The sequence below is a fragment of the Macaca thibetana genome, chromosome 9, assembly GCF_024542745.1.
Source record: "Macaca thibetana thibetana isolate TM-01 chromosome 9, ASM2454274v1, whole genome shotgun sequence".
Taxonomy (NCBI): Eukaryota; Metazoa; Chordata; class Mammalia; order Primates; family Cercopithecidae; genus Macaca; species Macaca thibetana.
This window is the reverse complement of record NC_065586.1, coordinates 23,071,342-23,092,143: the sequence shown is the minus strand read 5'-3', so window position 1 is coordinate 23,092,143 and position 20,802 is coordinate 23,071,342. Positions and strand designations below refer to the sequence as shown.

Sequence of the window (20,802 nt, the reverse complement as noted above, 5' to 3'; positions counted from 1 at the left end):
ACTTGTGCATGTATTTCTAAGCAGTATGTTGTTGAGTTTTGCTGGTTTTTTAAGCTTTCTAGAAATAAAAAATAAATAAATGAAAAATGCGTACATTGTTCTGTGATTTTGCTCCATTTTCTCAACATTATACTTCTAAGATACATTCATGCTGATGCTAGTGGTTGTGATTCACCCACTGCGAATATTCTAATACACGAATATACCACAACTTATTTACCCATTCTGCTGCCCATCAACACTTACGTTGGTTCTCACTTTTTACTATTATGAGTATTATTGCTCTCAACATTCTTCTAGTTTCACCTGATACACAGATACAGGAGCTCTTCCAGGTTTTATACTCGTAACAGAATTGCTGGTCATAGAGTACTGATAAGTTCACTTGCTATGGGTAAGCTGCTTTGATTGCAACAACAAAAACTACACTGACTTAAATAGAATGAAGGCTATTTCATTCATGTTACAGTGAAGAAGCAAGCAGCTCCAGGCATTACGATGCCCCGTGAGGAGCAATACTCCATAAAGTGATACTCAGGTTCCTTCAGTCTTACTGCTCTGACATCTCCTAAGATATTTTACTCACCCACATAAATAAAGGTGGTCAACTTCATGTCCATGGGTTCTAGACTTTCTCCAGAAAGAGAAAGTCCAGGGCAAGAATATTTATCCTTAAGGATATGACCCAGAAATGGCACATATCACTTCTACTCATGTCCCACAGGTCTGATCCTAGACCTAGAACTGCATCCAATTGCAAGATAGACTGAGAAAGGCGGTCTCTGTCTACGCAGCCAAATACCTCACTAAAACTTGGAGGTTATATTACCAAAAAAAAAAAAAAAAAAAGGGAGGAGGAGAATAAGGCCAGGCATGGTGGCTCACATGTGTAATAACAGCACAGAGGCTGAGGCGGGAGGATCACTTGAGCCCAAGAGTTTGAGACCAGCCTGGGCAACAAAGTGAGACCCTGTCTCTACAAAAAATAGAAAAAAAAAATTAGCTGGGCATAGTGGCACGTGCCTGAGGCTGAGGGAGGCTGAGCTGGGAGGATAGCTTGAGCCTGGGAGGTCAAGCCCACAGTGAGCCATGATTGTGCCTTTGTACTCCAGCCTGGTCAATAGAGCAAGACCCTGTCTCCAAAAAAAAAATAAAAGAAGGAGGTTAGATATTGAAGGACAACAAATAACCTCTGTCACAGAAGCTAATGCCAGATAGTTTTCCAAAGTAATATTACTCTGACACTCTAACCAGGAACAGATGAGAGTTTCTAGTGCTCCACATGGTCTTCAGCACTGATATTGCCAGACTTCATCATTTTTGCCAACCTGTTATTGTATAATGCTTACTCATGGTTTTGGAGTTTATGCGTATGTATGTGTGTTTATAATTTTTTTTTTTTTGCCTTTTCCTGATTACTAATGAAAGTGGTCATCTTTTTATATATTTATTGGCCATTCAGGTTTCCTCTTTTAAGTACTGCAGGTTTCAACCTTTTGATTCTGTTGGTTTATTTCATATTTATTTTTTCATAGGAATTCTTTATATAACTTGGATACCAATCCTTTACCAGTTATATGTATTGCAAATGTCTTCTTTCAGTTTGTGGATAAAGTTTTTAATCTTTTTCTGGCATTTTTTACATAAATAAATGTTCTCAATATTAATGTTATTCTGACTTAATCTTTTCCTTTTTGTCTTTACATTTTTCTCTGCCTTTAAAAAGAGTTCATCTAACATTTAATCACAAATATATTATTCTCTATGGTCTTTAAACTTTTGGCTTGTTTTGCTTTTCATATTTACAGATTTAATCCATTTAAAATTGATATTAGTGTATAGAGAGGTTGATGTCTGGTTTCATTTTCTTTTATTATAAATAACCATCTGAAGTAGCCATTTAATAAAAAGTCTGTCTTCTCCCTTTATATATAATTCCACCTGTCATTATTAAGGGATCATATATATGAGTCTATTCTGACTATCTGTTTCACTGTTTTTTTTTCCTGCACCAATATAACACTGATTTAATATCTAAATCTTATCTGATAAGGCTAACGCTTCTGCCCTGTTTTGCAAGAGTGCCTCAGCTTTATTGGATCTTTGCATTTCCATGTAAATTTTAGAATCAGATTGTCAATATTCACAGAAAAAAACAAAACAAAACAAAACAAATTTTATTGACATTTCAATTATAATTATGTTAAATCTACAGTTCAATTTAGGTACAATTGGCATCTTTATCATTGAGTCTTCTAATCTGTCAATATGTTATATGTTTTGTTTAAGTATTATTTCAATAGAGTTTTATAACTCTATAGAAGTCTTGAAAGTATCTTTTTTTGATGTAATCTTAGGTACCTTGTATTTTTATGCTATTATATTTAGATTATTTGCATATTACTCTAAGTAGTTTGTAATCAGTTTTTGCTTTATGTAATTTTAGTCTGTATTAGTAAATGCTTACTATTTTATAATCGTATCTTCCTGGTAAATTGAACATTTTACCATTATGTAATGACAAACTTTATCGCTACAAATGCTTTTTGCCTTAAAGTCTGTTTTGGCTTTATATTACTAGAGCTACCTGCACTTTCGATAGGTTATTATTTTCTTGGCATATCTTTCAGCCTTTTGTATGCTTCTGCTTTGGATATGACTCTTTTATACAGCATACAGCTAGTTTTAAACTTTGTTCTTAATCTAGTTGGACAATCTTTGTCTTTGGGGCATTTAGTCTATTTAATTTTATTGTAATCACAAATACATTTGGCTTTAATTATACCTTGTTATTTTATGTTTTATATTTGTCTCTATTTTGTATATGTTTTTCTCCTTCTTTACATTTTTTGAATTGGTTATTTTTTTTCTCTCTCTTTTTTTTTTTTAATTTCTAAACTCTTGTTTCTATCAAGAAAGTTTAAATTACCTCTATGTGTTTACAGTGGTGAACAATAAAAGTTCTTTGGGCAATTAAATTTCAACTACCACTCTCTGTCAGTATATAATGCTGTTGTCATCTATTTTAACTCTACCTTGTTGTCTTAATCTTCATAGCACATTATTATTATTGGTGCATTTGATTAATATTTGTTTAGCTTTACTTACATATTTACCACTTTATTTGCAATACCTTCTTACATCTCAGACCCTCCATCTGAGATCACTTTCCTTCTACATGAAGTACATGCATTAGAAGTTTCTCTTTTTTTTGAGACGGAGTCTCGCTCTGTCACCCAGGCTGGAGTGCAGTGGCGCAATCTTGGCTCACAGCAACCTCTGCCTCCCGGGTTCAAGCAATTTTCCTGCCTCAGCCTCCCGAGTAGCTGGGACTACAGGTGCCTGCCACCACTCCTGGCTAATTTTTGTATTCTTAATAGAGACAGGGTTTCACCATGTTGGCTAGGATGGTCTCAAACTCCTGACCTCAGGTGATCTGCCCGCCTGGGCCTCCCAAAGTGCTGGGATTACAGGCATAAGCCACCGTGCCTGGCCTAGAATTTTCTTTAGTGGGGATCTGCTGGAGGCCAACACTTTCAGTTATCACTTGACAGAAAATGTCTTTGTTTTTGCCCCTGTTATTGAAAGATATTTTCTCTAGGTGTAAAATTCTAGATTTATGGTACTTTCTCTTTGCACATTGAACATACCATTCCACTGTCTTCTAGATTCCATTGTGGTATGGTTTGGCTGTATCCCCACCCAAATCTCATCCTTTTTTTTTTTTTTTTTTTTTGAGATGGAGTTCCACTCTTGTCGCCCAGGCTGGAGTGCAATGGCACGATCTCGGCTCACTGCAACCTCTGCCTCCCGGGTTCAAGTGATTCTCCTACCTCACATCCTGAGTAGCTGGGATTACAGGCACTTGCCACTACGCCAGCTAATTTTTGTGTTTTTAGTAGAGATGGGGTTTCACCATGTTGGCCAGGATGGTCTGAATCTCTTGACTTCGTGAATCGCCTGCCTCAGACTCCGAAAGTGCTGGGATTGCACGCGTGAGCCACCGCGCCCGGCCCCAAATCTCTTCCTGACTTTCCGTGTGTTATGGGAGGGACCCAGCGGGAGGTAATTCAGTCATGGGGCGGGTCTTTCCCGTGCTGTTCTCGTGATTGTGAATAAGTCTCTCAAGATCTGAAGGTTATATAAAGGGGATTTCCCTGCACGAGCGCGCCTCTCTGCCTGCCACCTTCTACATAAGATGTGACTTGCTCCTCCTTGCCTTCCACCATGAGTGTGAGACTTTCGCAGCCACGTGGAACTGTAAGTCCAATTAAACCTCTTTCTTTTGTAAAGTCTCCAGTATGTCTTTATCAGCAACCTGAGAACAGACTAATACACATTGTTCGCATTGGAATGTTGCTATCTCTTTAACTGTGACTTTCTTAACATTAATCTGTCTCTCGTCTTTAGCTGCTTTTAAGCTCTCTTTCTTCAGTGTTCTGCATTTTTACTATGATGTGTCTAGTTGTGAATTTCTTTTTGTTTATTCTGTTTGAAATTTATCAGGATTCTTGAAAGTTGAGGTCAGTTTGTTTCATCAGTTCTGGAAAGTGTTCAGTTCTTAACTCTATATTTTGCCGTACTCCTATTCTTTTCTGTCTTCTACTCTGACCAAATGAGGTTTTACCTTTTCCCTCTATCCTTCATATTGCTATTGCTTAGCCTTTATATTTGACATCACTTTGTCTCTCTGAGTTGCATCCTTGATAATATGTTTCATTCTCTCTTGCAATTTATTATTATTTTCACAGATGTATAATTTTTCTGCTAAAATCGGCCTCTTGATTTTCATTTCAATTATTATATTTATAATTTTTCTAAAAAATAGAAATAAATTTTGTTTGCTTTTTTAAATATGCAAACAAATTATTCATCAAGCTTCTACGTTTTATTTCTTGAAACATATTAAACATACTTATTTTATATTCTATGACTGAGAATTTCTATATTTGAAGTTTTAGAGACTCTGGTTCTACTATCTTGTTTATGCTAGCAACTACTCATGATGTATATACAGATTTTTGACAATGAACTGCTCACTTTCCTTGGAACCTTATTTATAAAAATTCTCTGAGGACTCGGCTGAAGAGGAATTTTTCCATAAAAGGTTTAAATGTGCTTCTTTCCATTGCCATGAACACCATTATTCTGGAATTAAATTAATTTTTTTAGCATATTACTTTTCAGACCACCTTGTGAATTCAGCTGGCAAATGGCGTGGGCTAGTAATGGTTAGGAATTCACAGGAGGGTGTTTTTTGTTTGTTTGTTTTGTTTTTTTGTGGGTTTTGTTTTGTTTTGAGACGGAGTCTCACTCTGTCGCCCTGGCTGGAGTGCAGTGGTGTAATCTCCGCTCACTGCAAGCTCCACCTCACGGGTTCACACCATTCATCTGCCTCAGCCTCCAGAGTAGCAGGGACTACAAGTACCCTCTACCACACCGGGCTAATTTTTTGTATTTTTAGTAGAGATGGGGTTTCACTGTGTTAGCCAGGATGATCTCGATCTCCTGACCTCGTGATCTGCCTGCCTTGGCCTCCCAAAGTGCTGGGATTACAGGCGTGAGCCACTGCGCCCAACAAAGAGGGTTTTTTTTTTAAATGGTATTCAACTAGTTGCCAACCTTAGAAGCAGGCATTTTCCTTGCAAACTGCTTGGGGGAGCCTCACTTGAGGTAGTATTTTACCTTTACTCTGGTTATAGCATTACAGTCCCACATGTACAGTGGGGTGGGAGTGTCTTGTTAAATTCCACACCTTAGGTGGACCCTGAGTTGTATCCTGTCCTCCCAAGTCATAGGAACCTTTGACAACTCATGCACATATTCAGGAAGTTTGGCAAATGCCCTCCAAGTGAATGAAAGCTCCAGGGTGGAAGTCCTGGGTTTCCATCTTCTCTTGGTCTAGGACCTGAGTATTCCTACTTGCCTGCTTGCTTTATTTATTTATTTATTTTTGAGACAAGGTCTTACTCTTTCACTCAGGCTAGAGTGCAATGGCACAATCACTGCTCACTGCAGCCTCGACCTCCTGGGTTCAAGTCATTCTCCTGCCTCAGCTCCCCTAGCCCCCTCAAGTAACTGGGACTACAGGCATGTGCCACCACACCTGGCTAACTTTTGTAGTTTTTGTAGAGACGAGGTTTTGCCATGTTACCCAGGCTGGTCTCAAACTCCTGGACTCAAGCGATCCTCCCACCTCGACCTCCCAAAATGCTGGGATTACAGGTATGAGCCACCATGCCTGGACCCTGCGTTTTTCATCAGCTTACAGCACCACTGAAAAATATAAGAAATGAAAGTCTTATTTGGATTTAAGTTCTATGTCTGTGTTTTATTCACAGGTAATCTTTCCATACCACATCCAAAAGTCCTTTGCATTTCATTTCAGCCTTTTCATTTCCAGAGTCATCTGTCTACATTTCCTTGAATCCATATATTCTTATACTCCATTGTCCCAGCCAAAAGCCTTAAGGAGATTTTCATCTAGATCTCATAATATATCATTTCTAGAAGTATGTGCTTCCTTTAATTTCAGGAAACTTTTCTTTAACTTGGGAATCAGGACACCATTGCTGTAGCTTCTAGTAACTAGGAGGTGGTAGGGACGCCCTTGTGGCTTCCAAACAGTTGCAAGTAGTAAGTCTCAATTGTAGGGACAACCAAAAGGAAGTCGAGTCAGAAGAGATACTAAGGAAAATGGTTTTCTTAAATTTTCTTTCAAAGTGGGCTGAAGAAGAAAGAGACTCTATCCCATTGGAATAAAGAAAAGGATTTCCCCAGCCATATTTGAGCAAATAAGTGACAAGCATAGTTTCCATGATCTTGGTCAACTAAAGGCTGGAGAACATTAACGTCCATTTGATTTGACTATTATTTCCTCCTGATAACACAGTACATATCTTTTGTGTCTTTCAGAAAGTAAAACCCTTATTAGTGCAATCTAGAACAACCATAACAGGTACATCCTCTTCAAGTCATTATACATCTTCAGTAAGTAGCTTATTTCTCTCTCTTAAATATTTACTGAGTTAATATTATTCAACTTAAGTAATGAAAATTTTTGATTCACTTACAGGTAGACAGTAAGCATGTGGATGTAGTCAGTGATCAGGCATCCCTTCAACTTTCACCAAAAGGTAAGAATCTTTTTGTTGTAAATGAGGTTCACACCAGAACGGCTACTTAGTCTAGATTAACTTTGCTTTTCTTTTGTACCCTGAGGTATTTGGTATTCTGGGCAAATGCATGACTTTTTTCAGCCAATTTATAAAATTATTGCACAGATAAACTGAATAAAAGAATACTAATATATACTTCTGACTACTGATCACTGCTAATTGAAAATCAATCTATGCAAGGCCCAATGGCTCTTGCCTGTAATCCTAGCACTTTTGGAGGCTGAGGGAGGATCACTTGAAACCAGGAGTTTGAGATCAGCCTAGGCAACATATAAGACTACCTCTACAAAAAAAAAAAAATATATATATATATATATATATATATATATAAATTAGCCAGGCGTAGTGGCATACACCTATAGTCCCAGCTACTCAGGAGGCTGAGAATTTGCTTGAGCCCAGGAGGTCAAGGCTGCAGTGAGCCAAGATCATGCCACTGTACTCCAGCCTGGGTGACAGAGTGAGACCCTGTCTTTAAATTAAAAAAAAAAAAAAAAATTACTTTTACTTCAAAACCAGAAACCGCCTTAGTTGGAATCTCATTTGTTTTTTTTAAATTAAACTGCCAACAAACCTGAAGCTCCTGTTAAATTCCTATTTTTTTCCAACTTAATAATTACAAGAAGAGTAGACTGGGCCTGATGGCTCACACCTGTAATCCCAGCACTTTGGGATGCTTGAGTCCATGAGCTTTAGACCAGCCTGGGCAACCTGGCTGTCCCACCCTCCTGAGTAGTTGGGACAACAGGTGCATACCACCATGCCCAGCTGATTTTTGTTTGCTTGGTTGATTGGTTGGCTTTTTTAGAGATGAGGTTTTGTTATGTTGCCCAGGCTGAAATTATTTCTAAAGCATCTTAATGTACTCACATTTTATGTAAACATATGGATTAATGAGTTTAGTTGGCTTGAAATTTTTTTTAACTTTAGATTCCAGGGGTACATGTGCAGATTTGCTGTGTAGATGTATTGCATGATGCTGAGGTTTGGGCTTTGATGGAATTCATCACCCAATTGGTGAACTAGTAATTAGTTGTATGGGATAGGAAGTTTTTCCACCCTTGCCTCCCTCCCTCCTTCCTTTTGGAGACCCCGGTGTCTGTTATTCCCATCTTTATGTCCCTGTGTACTCAATGTTTAGCTCTTATAAGTGAGAACATGTGGTGTTTGGTTTTCTACTTCTGTATTAATTCACTTATGGCCTGCAATTTTAGTTAGGAAGTTTAATTAACCATAGAATTCCATTCCCTAAAAATTCAATTGAGGATTTTGCATTGAAAACTGATTTTCCCTAGCCAAGAAAACCATTTTGCAAAGGTCCCCTTGAAGTGACACAAATAAATTTTGAGAGCCACATGACACATAAGGCAGCCCCACTGAAACAAACACTGTCACTCCCTTTTCTAAGCCCTGAAAATGCAAAATGTAGAGTTACTGCCGCTCTGTCTACTGAAAATCCTCCTAAAATCTGTTAGCTCATTTTTTTTGCCTTACTAATAAAATTGAATATAAATGTTTTATGATCCATAATTTTACAGTGTGCTATAAGGCTCATCATTCTGAATATTAATCAGCATTATAGAGGAGGCATAAGATAAAATGCTCACATCAGAAGCCTGTGGACATAACCATGAAATTTCCTCCTTTTCAATCTCAGATACAGCTTTGACATGTAATGTTCTTCCCTCTAAAGATAGTTTTGGGAAATAATCCAGTTAACAAAAATTTCTTATTAATTGGTTCCAGTTAATCCAAAATTTACTAGAAATAAATTTCCTATTTTTACTGAATAAAAACAACTAAATGAATGTTAAGAGGAAAGCTGAATTACTGATTTTCTAATTTGGGGAGTAAATGAATCTTCTCTTTAGAAAGCATGATCTTTAGTGGTAATGCCTTGCAGATGGCTTTCAAGCTGGACATTTAAAGGACCAAAATAGCTTTGTGCAGTGGCAATATTGCAGCCAATAAGGTTTATCTGAGGTGTGATTATTGCTAATAAAAGGGCCAAATTAGCCTAGATTATTGCTAATCTTCACCAAACAAGTTATTCCAAGCTCCCAAAGTACTTTACAAGGTTGAGTACCCTCTTCAGACTCCCAGGAAATAGTTTAATACATTATTAATGCTTTCAAGCACTAATTCAAAAATATCTATTAAACAGGTATTAGGTATTGATATGGTTTGGATTTGTGTCTTTGCCCAAATCTCATGTCGAATTGGAGAAGGGGCCTGGTGGGAGGTGATTGGATTATGGGGGCTGATTTCCCCCATGCTGTTTTCATGATAGTAAGTTCTCATGAGATCTGATGGTTTAAAAGTGTGTGGCACTTCGCTGTCTCTCTCTGTCTCTCCTGTTCCTCCATTGTAAGATGTGCTTACTTCCCCTTCCGCCATGATTGTAAGTTTCCTGAGGCCTCCTAGCCATGCTTCCTGTTAAGCCTGTGAAACTAAGTTAATTAAACCTCTTTTCTCCATGAGTTAGCCAGTCTCAGGTAGTTCTTTATAGCGGTGTGAGAATGGACTAATACAGGTACATAAAATATAAGGGGTTACTATAACCTGTTTGGTAACAGATCCCAAACTGAACACTTTAAAGTTAAAATGCATTCCATTTTAAATATGTAAGTAGGATAGGAATATTTAAAATATCCTATGGAACATTATCCTTTCTGTTACAGAATCCTCAGTGTTGGCATCAAAGGTTGAGCTTCTTAGGCTATACTTTCACACCACAAAACACTTTGTGAAATTACATGTAACTAGCATTCAGTGGATATACGTAATATTCTAAATGCCTTTCACGTTTTTACTTTAATCCTCACAAAAACCCTATGAAGTAGGTACTCTTGCTTTCCCCCATTTTACAGGTAAGACCATTGAATACAGAGAGGTTTGTAAACTGGTAGGTTTATATTGCAAATAAGTGGAGCAGCTGGATTCAAATCCAGTGTAGGCTAAGGGTACGTGCTAATCCCCACTCAATTATTTTCACCTGCCCCAAGATTTATGCATGACAACACGGAAAATATCCCATTTGCAACAAAACACAGTGGGGAATATCCATGGTGTAACAGAGAGAACCTGGGCTTTGGAGGCTGACAGACTGCTTCCAAGCTTAGGTGACTACTTACTCACTGGTGCCTTCATCTTAGTGCTCCCTGTTGTGTAAAACAGACATGGCAACCCCACCTCTTAGGTTTGTTATGAGGATGAAGTGAGATCATATATGTGATATGCCTAGCTGATTCTTCTCTCTGCCTGTCCTCTTGAGCTGTTCATAGTATAATCCCAAGCTAAAGCCTTGCAAATCTATATTTTAATCCCCCCATGGAAGTAATGATGCCCTAAACAGTAGGCTAATAAATTAAAACAGCTAATCTCTACTGCTTTTTTTTTTTCTCTTGAGATGGGGTATTGCTCTGTCATCCAGGCTGGAGTGCAGTGCTCCAGTCATAGCTCACTGCAGTCTCAAACTCCTGGACCCAGGTGATGCTTCTGCCTCAGCCTTCTGAGTAGTAGCTGGAACTACAGGCACACACCACCACATCAAGCTAATTGCTTTATTTTTTGTAGAGACAGGGTCTCACTATGTTGCCCAGACTGGTCTCAAACTCCTGGGCTCAAGCTCTCCTGCTGCCATACATACCCTTTCAAAGTGCTGGTGATTACAGGCATGAGCCGCTGTGCCCAGCCTCCTCTGCTTCTGCAGTAGCTGATTTTCTGCCAGGCATAAGTAAAAAATAAAATCTAGCAATAGTATCAAAACATACAGTATATATTTTGAAAAGAGTAAAGTAAAATATAAAATTTAATTTAAAACAATGTCATATCAGGTGATATGTCCTTCCTAGACCGGTTGAAAATGACTTTTTGTTACGTTGCAAGTTCTAAAAGTTCTAAACAGAACGAGAAAGTCGAGTGGTACATGCAACATAGAAAGTTTAAGAGACAAATAAATCCTTGTTACTCTAAGGGGATTAAAAGAATGAGATACAATACTATCTGCAACATTTCAAAGCAGTTTTTATGCAGTAGTAATTATCCAAGAGAGCACAGGTAACATTATTAATTTGTTTGCTACTTACTTGTGATAAAATTTGGGATCTGAGCTGCCTATTGTGTACTGTGCACTGCCACAGATTTTATGTACTCAAGAAGACCTTTCTCACAGTCCAGTAATTAGGTGCTATTGACATTGTAATCTTTGGAAATGTTCTTAATGAGCCCAAAAGACACGAATCTTATAGATAAAACCTCAAAGTAACAGTGACTCTTTAAGTGGCTTGTCAGGAAGAGAAAGCTCAAACATCAGTATCTGAAACACAGGAGAAACCCAAATTTAAACCTAGATTACATTGTGTTGTTAATTCTCTGAGACTTCTAGGGAAGAAACATCCAGGGGGTGATCTGAAAAGGGTTTTAAAAGACAGAACAATCGTAATATATCAGATATAATTTAAAATCTTCCTTTTCACCCTTTGAAGATTTGGACCTAAGATGTATTTTCAATAAGTATATTTTGCACTGATTTATAAAAATAAATATTGTTTGAAAGTGAAGTTCAGTTGCCCCTGTTGTTTTAAATACAAAAACAAGTTTTAAAATCATGTAAGAAGTTGGAAGTTAGATAAGAAATAAAAAGAAGTTTCAGGCATAAGTGTTAGCATTGGTTTATATATTGTTTCTAGACTGTCAGCTATAATTGATATAATTTGTTAAGGTTTTCAGATTCATATTCAAGTGCATAGTTTTTAATATTACAATGTATATCCAAACAGTATATTTCACATAGAATTGATGGCCATAAAAATGTTAGGAAGAGTTAATCAATGAATTGTGAGTTAAGTACCAGGACTAACCTGATTTACTAAATATAATGTATTACGGGGTCTGTAAATGTTAATGTCACTGCCATCAACTTTTCCATTACTTCCCTTATTGCCATCAGTTACCTATTATTCAAATTTTATATTTCTAGGTTGTGCATGTCATCTTTGTCTTTGAGACTTGAGCTAATTCTCAACCACCTTTTCTTAGGAATTTCCCTTGCTTTTTATACATTTAGAGATATTTTCTATTAATACTTGAGGCATATACTTTAGCATACTAGATGATAAATTAAAACCTGGGGCTGGGCGTCGTGGCTCACACCGTAATCCCAATACTTTGGGAGGCCAAGGCAGGTGGATCGGTTGTGCTCAGGAGTTTGAGAACAACCTGAGCGACACGGGGAAGCCCCGTCTCTACAAAAAAAAAAAAAAAAAAAAGCGCCTGGTGTAGTGATGTGCACCCATAGTCCCAGCTAGTAGGGAAGCTGAGGTGGGAAGATCACCTGAGCCCAGGGAGGTGGAGGCTGCAGTGAGCCGTGATGGTGCCGCTGCACTTCAGCCTGGGCAACAAAGACCCTGTCTCAAAACAAACAAACAAATAAAAACCTGGAAGATCAGCAGCCTGTCTCTGTTTTTCCTTCCAAATACAGTGAATTCCCAATAGTATAGAAATTGGTTAGGATGACCAACTGCATTAGAGAAGTGAAGACAAAAAAAAAAAGAGGCTCTCTCTCTAACTCAGGCTCTGTCCATAGGTCAGATTGGGATTGAAAAATGTTAGAAATGAAAAGGGAAGGCAACCCATATGCTTTGAAAATACAGTGTTAATCTTTGAAATAAATAGGCAGGTAATTACTTTGAATTTGCAAGATCATAAAAATTTAGTAGAAAAAAGGTTAGACTAATACATATTAAAATGTCCTTTATTAATTTGATGGACTGTCTTATTTCAGTCTAGTGATGTTTTTAAGCATACATAGACAATATTTCATTTAATAAATACCACTGATCACATTCCTTATCACACCCACACCTAGTGTTTGAAGCTCTCTAAAGCATGAGGCAGGAGACAAGAATGTTTGTGGTGTGTGTCGTTAGTCCGGTTAAGCCATGAGTTGGATTCCAGCAGTGTCTCTACCCTGTGACAATGATTTCATCCCAAACCTTGCTGCCTGGTTGCAGGCTGATATTACGGTCATTTAAGAGGCATTATAAACCATATAAGCCATTATGGTAGTAGCAAAATGTTGAGAAAGTGTTTAATTAGTGCAGCAATGAGTGGGTATTAACTTTTTAATTTAGGAATGAGTCTGCTGGCAAAATGTTACAAGATATTATACATGGATTCATGCAAATCCATGGGCTTACCGAGGGTACCCTTAACTGAGTTTGACGTGGCATCTTTGTATATGAAAGGTGTCATATTAATATTCCTCTCAGCTGCTGGAACCCCCAGTTTGGAAATTGAAGGAATAAACTGAGATCAGAAGAGTGGTATTTATGAAGCGTCGGCTTCTACAAATGTCACTGGGTTTCAATCTTCATCTTATCACATTCCTGGCTTCTTCAACTTCTTTAATCAAAGTTCCCCATCTTCAAATAAACAATCACATGGGAAAAAGGATGTTACAGAAAGGAAGTATTTTGTCTACTATTAAATTCTACACAAATGTAAGCTAGAGTTGATCCAAAAACGATGACATAATTTTATTTATAGACATTATGTAGAAATTTTTTATTAGGAAATATTTCAGATATTCATGGAATACAGAGAATTATATGTTGAACATCACCTGGCTCTATTAGATTTTGCCATGCTTGAGTCATAAAAGTAAGACAGTGAAGACTGAGTTGATACAATTCCTCCTTCTCTACCCAGAGGTAACCACTGCCTTGATTTTAGAGTTTGTCAATCATACATATTTTATGTCACTACACACACACACACACACACACTCATACGTATACACGTACAAACAATTTATAACATCATTTGGCATGTTTTCAAACATTATATCCATGATGGTGGAAGTATGTGTTCTTAATTTTTACCTGTAAATGTTTTTGAAATGTATGTACAGTATTTTGCTGTATGTAGCTTGAGTTCATTTATTTTACCTGCTGTATAGTGTATTCCATTGTGTAACGTGAATATTCTACAACATATTCATTCTGCTGTTGATGGGAATTCAGAAGATTTTCAGTTTGTTAGATTCATAAATAGCTGCTATTTCTCATAGTGTACATAGCGAGAGGTTCACTAAATACCTAGAAGAGGGGCTGCTGAGTTCTAGTAACTTTACTATATAGTCTCAGAATATGATAATAAATGGTTACTCTACTTTACGCACATATCAGTAGGTTATGAGTTTGTATTGTTCCATTTTCCTACTCACACTTGGAGTTGCCATATTTTTAATTTTTGCTGATCTGAAGGGTGTGAAATTGCATTTTATTCTTTTTTTGAAATTCCCTGATAACTAATAAGAATAATTTTTATATGTTTATTAGCCATTTTAGTTTCCTCTTCTATGAATTGCTTGGTGCTAGAAGTAGATGATTTTTCTATAATTGGGTGGTTCTTTTTTATAGGAGTCTATACATTCTGAACATTATCTCTTTGTTAGTTTCACACTTCATAAATATCTTCTTCCTGTCTGTGGCGTGTCTTTTAACTTTGCTTTTGATGTCTAGTTGAATCAAATTTTTAAAAAGTTTTTATGTAGTAATATTTTTAATATTTTAATTTATGAATTGTTCTTTGATTGCCTTTCCTAGAAAAAAATCTCCCACTCTAAGCTTATAGGAACAATCCCACATTGTCTGCTAAAAATATTATCAATTTGACTTTCACACTTAGGCCTTTGAAAGCACCAGAATTAATTTTTTTATTATACTTTAAGTTCTGGGATACATGCGCAAAATGTGCAGTTTTGTCACATAGGTATACGTGTGCCATGGCGGTTTTCTGTACCCATCAGCCCATCACCTACATTAGGTATTTCTCCTAATGCTATCCCTCCCGTATCCCCCACCCCCTGACGGGCCCCAGTGTGTGATGTTCCCCTCCCTGTGTCCGTGTGTTCTCATTGTTCACATCCCACTTATGAGTGAGAACATGCGGTGTTTGGTTTTCTGTTCCTGTGTTAGTTTGCTGAGGATGATGGTTTCTAGCTTCATCCATGTCCCTGCAAAGGACATGAACTCATCCTTTTTTATGGCTGCATAGTACTCCATGGTATATATGAGCCACATTTTCTTTATCCAGTCTATTATTGATGGACATTTGGGTTGGTTCCAAGTCTTTGCTGTTGTGAATAGTGCTGCAATAAACATACATGTGCATATGTTTATAGTAGAATGATTTATAATCCTTTGGGTATACACTGAGTAATAGGATTGCTGGGTCAAATGGTATTTCTAGTTCTAGATCCTTGAGGAATCGCCACACAGAATTAATTTTTGTAGATGATGTAGTTTTGGAGTCTTTTGTTGCAATAGAATAGCTGATTATCATATCATCATTTACCCTCCCTTTCCTGCCCCCTTCCCTTTTGTAATGCTACCTCTGACATATGCCGAGTCTCCGTGTTGGTAGGAGCTTTTCCTAGGATCTTCATTCTGTGCAAATTACCTACTTGTCTTTTCTACTCAAGTTCCATGAAAAGATTGTTGGTATTTTGATATAAAGATTTATCTGGGAGAATTCACATTTTTATGATATTGAATCCTTCCAGCTATGAATACATTACAACTTTCCATTGATTTGGAGCCTCCTGTATATTTTTAAATTATGTTTTACACTATCTTCATAAAAGGTTTACATATCTTTTATTGAATTTATTCCTGAGACACTTATAGATATAAGTAAATTATACTTTTTGTTGCCATTATGAAAGGAATCATTTTTCTATGATCATTCTAAGTATCTATTATTATTGACTATTTTTATGCTTTTGATCTTATGTTTAACAAACTTGCTGAACTCTGTGGGCCTTATAGCTGAAAAATTTCTTATTTATATTTGGACAATCACATCATCTATAATTTGAAAGACTTGTCTCTTGTATGTACTTTTTTTTTCTTAATGCACTGGCTAGAATTTCCAGTATTGTAATAGAGCAGTCGGTGGCATCCTTTTTTGGTTTCTGTCTCTAACAGGATAATTTCTAAAGTGTCATCATGAAGTATGATGTTTATTGTAGGTTTGTCATAGCTATTCTTTAATCAAGTCACTAAAGTTCTCTTCTAGAGCAGGTGCTGAAAGTTTTTATAACAAATTGATGGCTAAGCTTTACCTGGTTTTCCCCCCTTTACCTATTAAGCTGATAATTGTGATCATTCTCCTTTTATCTGTTAATGTTGAAATATATTAATACATTTTCTCATGTTAAATTATACTTGTATTTCTTAACTTTTGTGTTCATAATTAATTTTAATTTTCTGGTCTTTTATGTAGAATTTTTCTTCTGAGTTTGGTCTATAATTTTTTTCCCTGAATTCCCATTATCTAGTTTGGATATAAAGGCTATACTCGACTCAGTAGGAAGGTTTAGATTCTTCTACCTCTTCTTTCAGATGATTAAAGTTAATATATAATAGGTATCTCAGCTGAGTGTGGTGGCTCAGGCCTGTAATCCCAGCACTTTGGGAGACAGAGGCAGGTGGATCATGAGGTCAGGAGTTTGAGACCAGACTGACCAACATGTTGAAACCCTGTCTCTACTAAAAATACAAAAATTAGCTGAGTGTGGTGGCGCACACCTGTAATCCCAGCTACTCAGGAGGCTGAGGCAGGAGAATTGCTTGAACTCAGGAGGCAGAGGCTGCAGTGAGCTGAGATCACGCCACTGCACTCCGGCCTGGGCAACAGAGTGAGACTCTGTCTCAAAAAAAAAAAAAAAAAAAGATATCTCTTCTTTGATGGTGTGAAAAATTTGTCAAACGGGACCTAGTGTCCTTTGTGAAGGTGAGAGATATTTTCAAATACAAATTTAGTTTCTTTAAAAGCTGTTAGTGTTTTGTTGTTGTTGTTGTTGTTGTTGAGTCAATTGCAGCAACATTTTTTTCTAGACGATTCATTTGATGTAGGTTTTCAAATACATTGAAATAAACTTGTTCATTGTATTCTCCCATTAATTCTAAAATATCTGTAATTATTTTTTGCCCCTGATGTTTTCTTTTTTCTGAGACAGAGTCTTAGTCTGTTGGCCAGGCTGGAGTACAGTGGCAAGATCTCAGCTCACTGCAATCTCCGCCTCCCAGGTTCAAGTGACTCTCCTGCCTCAGCCTCCCAAGTAGCTGGGATTACAGGTGTGTGCCACCATGCCCGGCTAATTTTTATATTTTTAGTAGAGACAGGGTTTCACCGTGTTGTCCAGGCTGGTCTCGAACTCCTGACATCAAGTGATCCGCTCACCTCAGCCTCTCAAAGTGCTGGGATTACAGGCTTGAGCCACTGCACCCAGCCTCTCCCTGATGTTGTTTTATATATTTACTATATGTTTGTTCTTAATACTGTCAAAGTGTTATATAATTTTTAGTCTTTTCTAAAGTGCTAATGTTGGGTTTATTAATTTGCTCTACTTTTTTTTTGGTTGTTGGATTTTTGTGTTTCTCTGCTGTTTCCTTCTATTTTTAAAAGAGATTTCTGTTTTTTCCTCTAGCTTACTCATTTTTATTACATATTAATAAATGCATTTATGACTCTAAAAATGCTTTTGTTGCATCTGGTAAATTTTGACAGCACTTTCACTGTTGCTTGACTCTAAATATTTTATTCCATCATGATCGTCTCTTTAACACAGAAATTTTTAAATATGCTTTGTTGAGATTGCTTTACCTTTAATTAATGACTCCTAAGTTCCTTGTAACCTTTCTATTAGCTCATCTTATTAATTTGGCAGTTCAGACATTCTTTATTCGTCTAATTTATTGTATGTTCTATTTATTGTATGTATCTCTTATGTTTTCTGAAAGAGAAATATAAAAACATCTCTCTATGACTGAAGATTGATCAGTTTCTCTTAGTAATTCTGTCAGTTTTTTGTTATACTAAGTTTTAAGGCTATGTTAAATGCTTCCTAATTTGTCATATTTTTTCTTGTGGATTGTTGCATGCACTGGCCTCTTTAACCCTGGTGTGGCCGGGTATGGTGGTACACGCCTGTATTCCCAGCGACTCAGGAGGCTGAGGCAGGAATCTCTTTGATGTCTTAAATTCTATTGTATCTTATATCAATAACATTATAATAGTTTTCGTATTAGTAATATTTGCATTGTATTTTTTTCAATATTTTTATGATTCTTTATATTGGATTTTTCTCTTTTAAGCAACTTAAAATGATACCTTTTTTCTTTTTAGTTCTCTTTGATAATAGCTACTTTTTAACAGGAGAGTTTATTGTTTACAGTTGTGATTATTGATATATTTGGACTTATTTTTATTACCTTGTCTTTGTATTTTCTGATATTTTGCTTTACTTTCTATTCTTTCTTGCTTTCTTTTAGGTTGATAACATTTTCTGTATTTTATTGTTCCCCCATGCTGATTTGAAAGCTGAAAGCTGTGTTTCTTTTCTTTTATTGTGTATGTTTATATATGCATATGTTTTAATATATGTGTATGTTTAGGAGTATCATTACTTCAATAATTTGCTTTGTGAGGGCCTGTTAATGGTAAATTCTGTTTGCCTTAAATTTTACCTCACTCTTGATGGTAATTTAGCAAGACCTGAAATTCTAGGTTGGCAGTTATTCTTTCCTCCACATTTTCTTATTGTATCATCACCATTGAGCCTCTCTTAGGATTATAAGAAGTCTGGTGTCAATTTTCCAATCATTTGTAGTTATTTAATGCTTTCTTTATGGTGTTCAATGTATTCAATGATGTATTTATCTTTGTCAATATTCATGATGAAATTTGGATCTGATGATTCGTGTATTTCTTTACTTCTAGAAATTTCTCAGCTACTATCTTTTCAAATATTTCTTGTACATTTTCTGTGCTTCTGTATTTCTTCAGAAGCACCTCTCAATCTGTTTTCCATGCCTCCAATCTACATTTTCTAATTTTTCTTGGTTGTGCATATGAGTGAATTCTTCAATAGTACCTTCCAACTTTCAAATTCTCTCTTCAGCTATGCCGGTTTATCCCATGTTTTAGTGTTTCATTTTAGTGACTCTTTTATTTCCAAAAGTTTTAATTGGTTCTTTTTCAAAGCCACTGTTCTTGTTTTACTCTGTGCTATCTTGTATCATAATTTGTTTTTCCCTTTTTATGATAATTATCATTAAACATGAGCTCTTTGAACATACTAAGCGTAAGTTTTAAAATCTTTGTCATACTGTTTCATCAACTTAAATTTACCTGGAGTGAATTCATGTTCTGACAGCTTATCTTGCTTTTGTCTTGCCTAGGGTTCTATCCTGTTTATTTTGGAACTTAGGTTTGCATGCTCAAGTCTGTCTGTCTCTCTCTCCCTCTCAATGCAATATTTCCTGAATATAGTTCTGTGACTGCTTCTTGTGCCTCTCTCACTCCCAGTTTACAGCCAGGTCTTATAAGTTTGGGAGTGCCTACTTTGCTGTGACATGAAGGGTCCTGAAGACTCCAAGCCAGCAGGTGGTCTAGCTCAGTTCCTCTGCACGAAGTGAGTCTGTGCCCTCTAACCTTCCCAGACTCATAGCTTACTACAAAGCCATAGCCCAGGTTAAAAATTGTTGTTGTTGTTGTTGTTGTTGTTTGTTGTTTCTCAACTTTCTTTCATTAAAGCTTCTGCCTTCAAGAAGTGAATTTGTTCTTCCACACAGCATGAAGCACATTAGGTTCTGTTACCAAATACAAGCTTTATTCTTGACCATCAGGATGGGTTTCTGCAGCTGAAACAAAGAGACCTGTGGTTTGGGCTATGTATCCCTTCACTAAGGCTGCCATAACAAACTACCACAAACCAGGTGGCTTCAACCACAGAAATTAATGTTCTCACAGTTCTGGAGGCTGGAAGTCTGAAACCAAGGTGAGGTTGGTTTATTCTGAGGACTGCAAGGAAGAATCTGTCCCGTGACTGTCTCCTAGCTTCTGGTAGCCCTGAGTTTCCTTTACTTGTAGACGACATTCTCCCTGTGTCTTCGCATTGCCTTCCCTCTACCTACCTCTCTACTTTCAAATTCCTTCTTTTTATAAGGACACAGACATATTGTGTTAAGGTCCACCCTAATGACCTCATCTTAATTTGGTCATCTGCAAAGACCCTATTTCTAAATAAGCTCACATTTATATTTAGGTACTGGAGGTTAGGACTTCAGCATCTTTGGGGAGACACAATTCAATTCCTAACAGGCTGGCTCATTACTTCACATTTCATTACAAGAGACATGTTTATCTTGTTCTGCCAGTATGTCTTTTTGTTTTTCTTTCTAAATTTTATCTATCAGGCCCATATGGAGTCCTAAATCATGAATTCACTATACCATTGTTCTCTCTTCTTCCCCCACCAAAAAAATCCTACGGGTTCAAATCAGTTCTCTTCCTGTTCTGGATGAAAGAACCTTCATTTGATTCCTACCTTATTTTATAGATTGTAAGAACACTTCACCTTTTTAAACAACTGCACAGTTATTGTTATCCCATGTATCGAAAGCGTACATTAAGTATCAGTCATTTTTTTAAAGAACACTTTTAAAGTCTCAGTTTTATCTTCATAGAAGTCTTTTCCTTGTGTATCCTGTCTGTGACCTAGGCAGTCAGTTGCCTTCTCTGGAAAAGCGTGTGTTACGATGCTTTTGAATTG

The 20,802-nt window shown here is 36.8% G+C and overlaps 1 protein-coding gene across 1 annotated transcript in view; it reads left to right on the top strand.

Annotated features, from left to right (window-relative positions):
- Window positions 1-20,802, top strand: part of C9H10orf67 (chromosome 9 C10orf67 homolog) — a 142,051-nt gene that overhangs the window by 107,382 nt on the left and 13,867 nt on the right. The window contains exons 16-17 of the mRNA XM_050803107.1: window positions 6,916-6,990; window positions 7,076-7,136. Coding sequence (XP_050659064.1) covers window positions 6,916-6,990; window positions 7,076-7,136 — 136 coding nt within the window. The remainder of the gene's footprint in view (window positions 1-6,915; window positions 6,991-7,075; window positions 7,137-20,802) is intronic.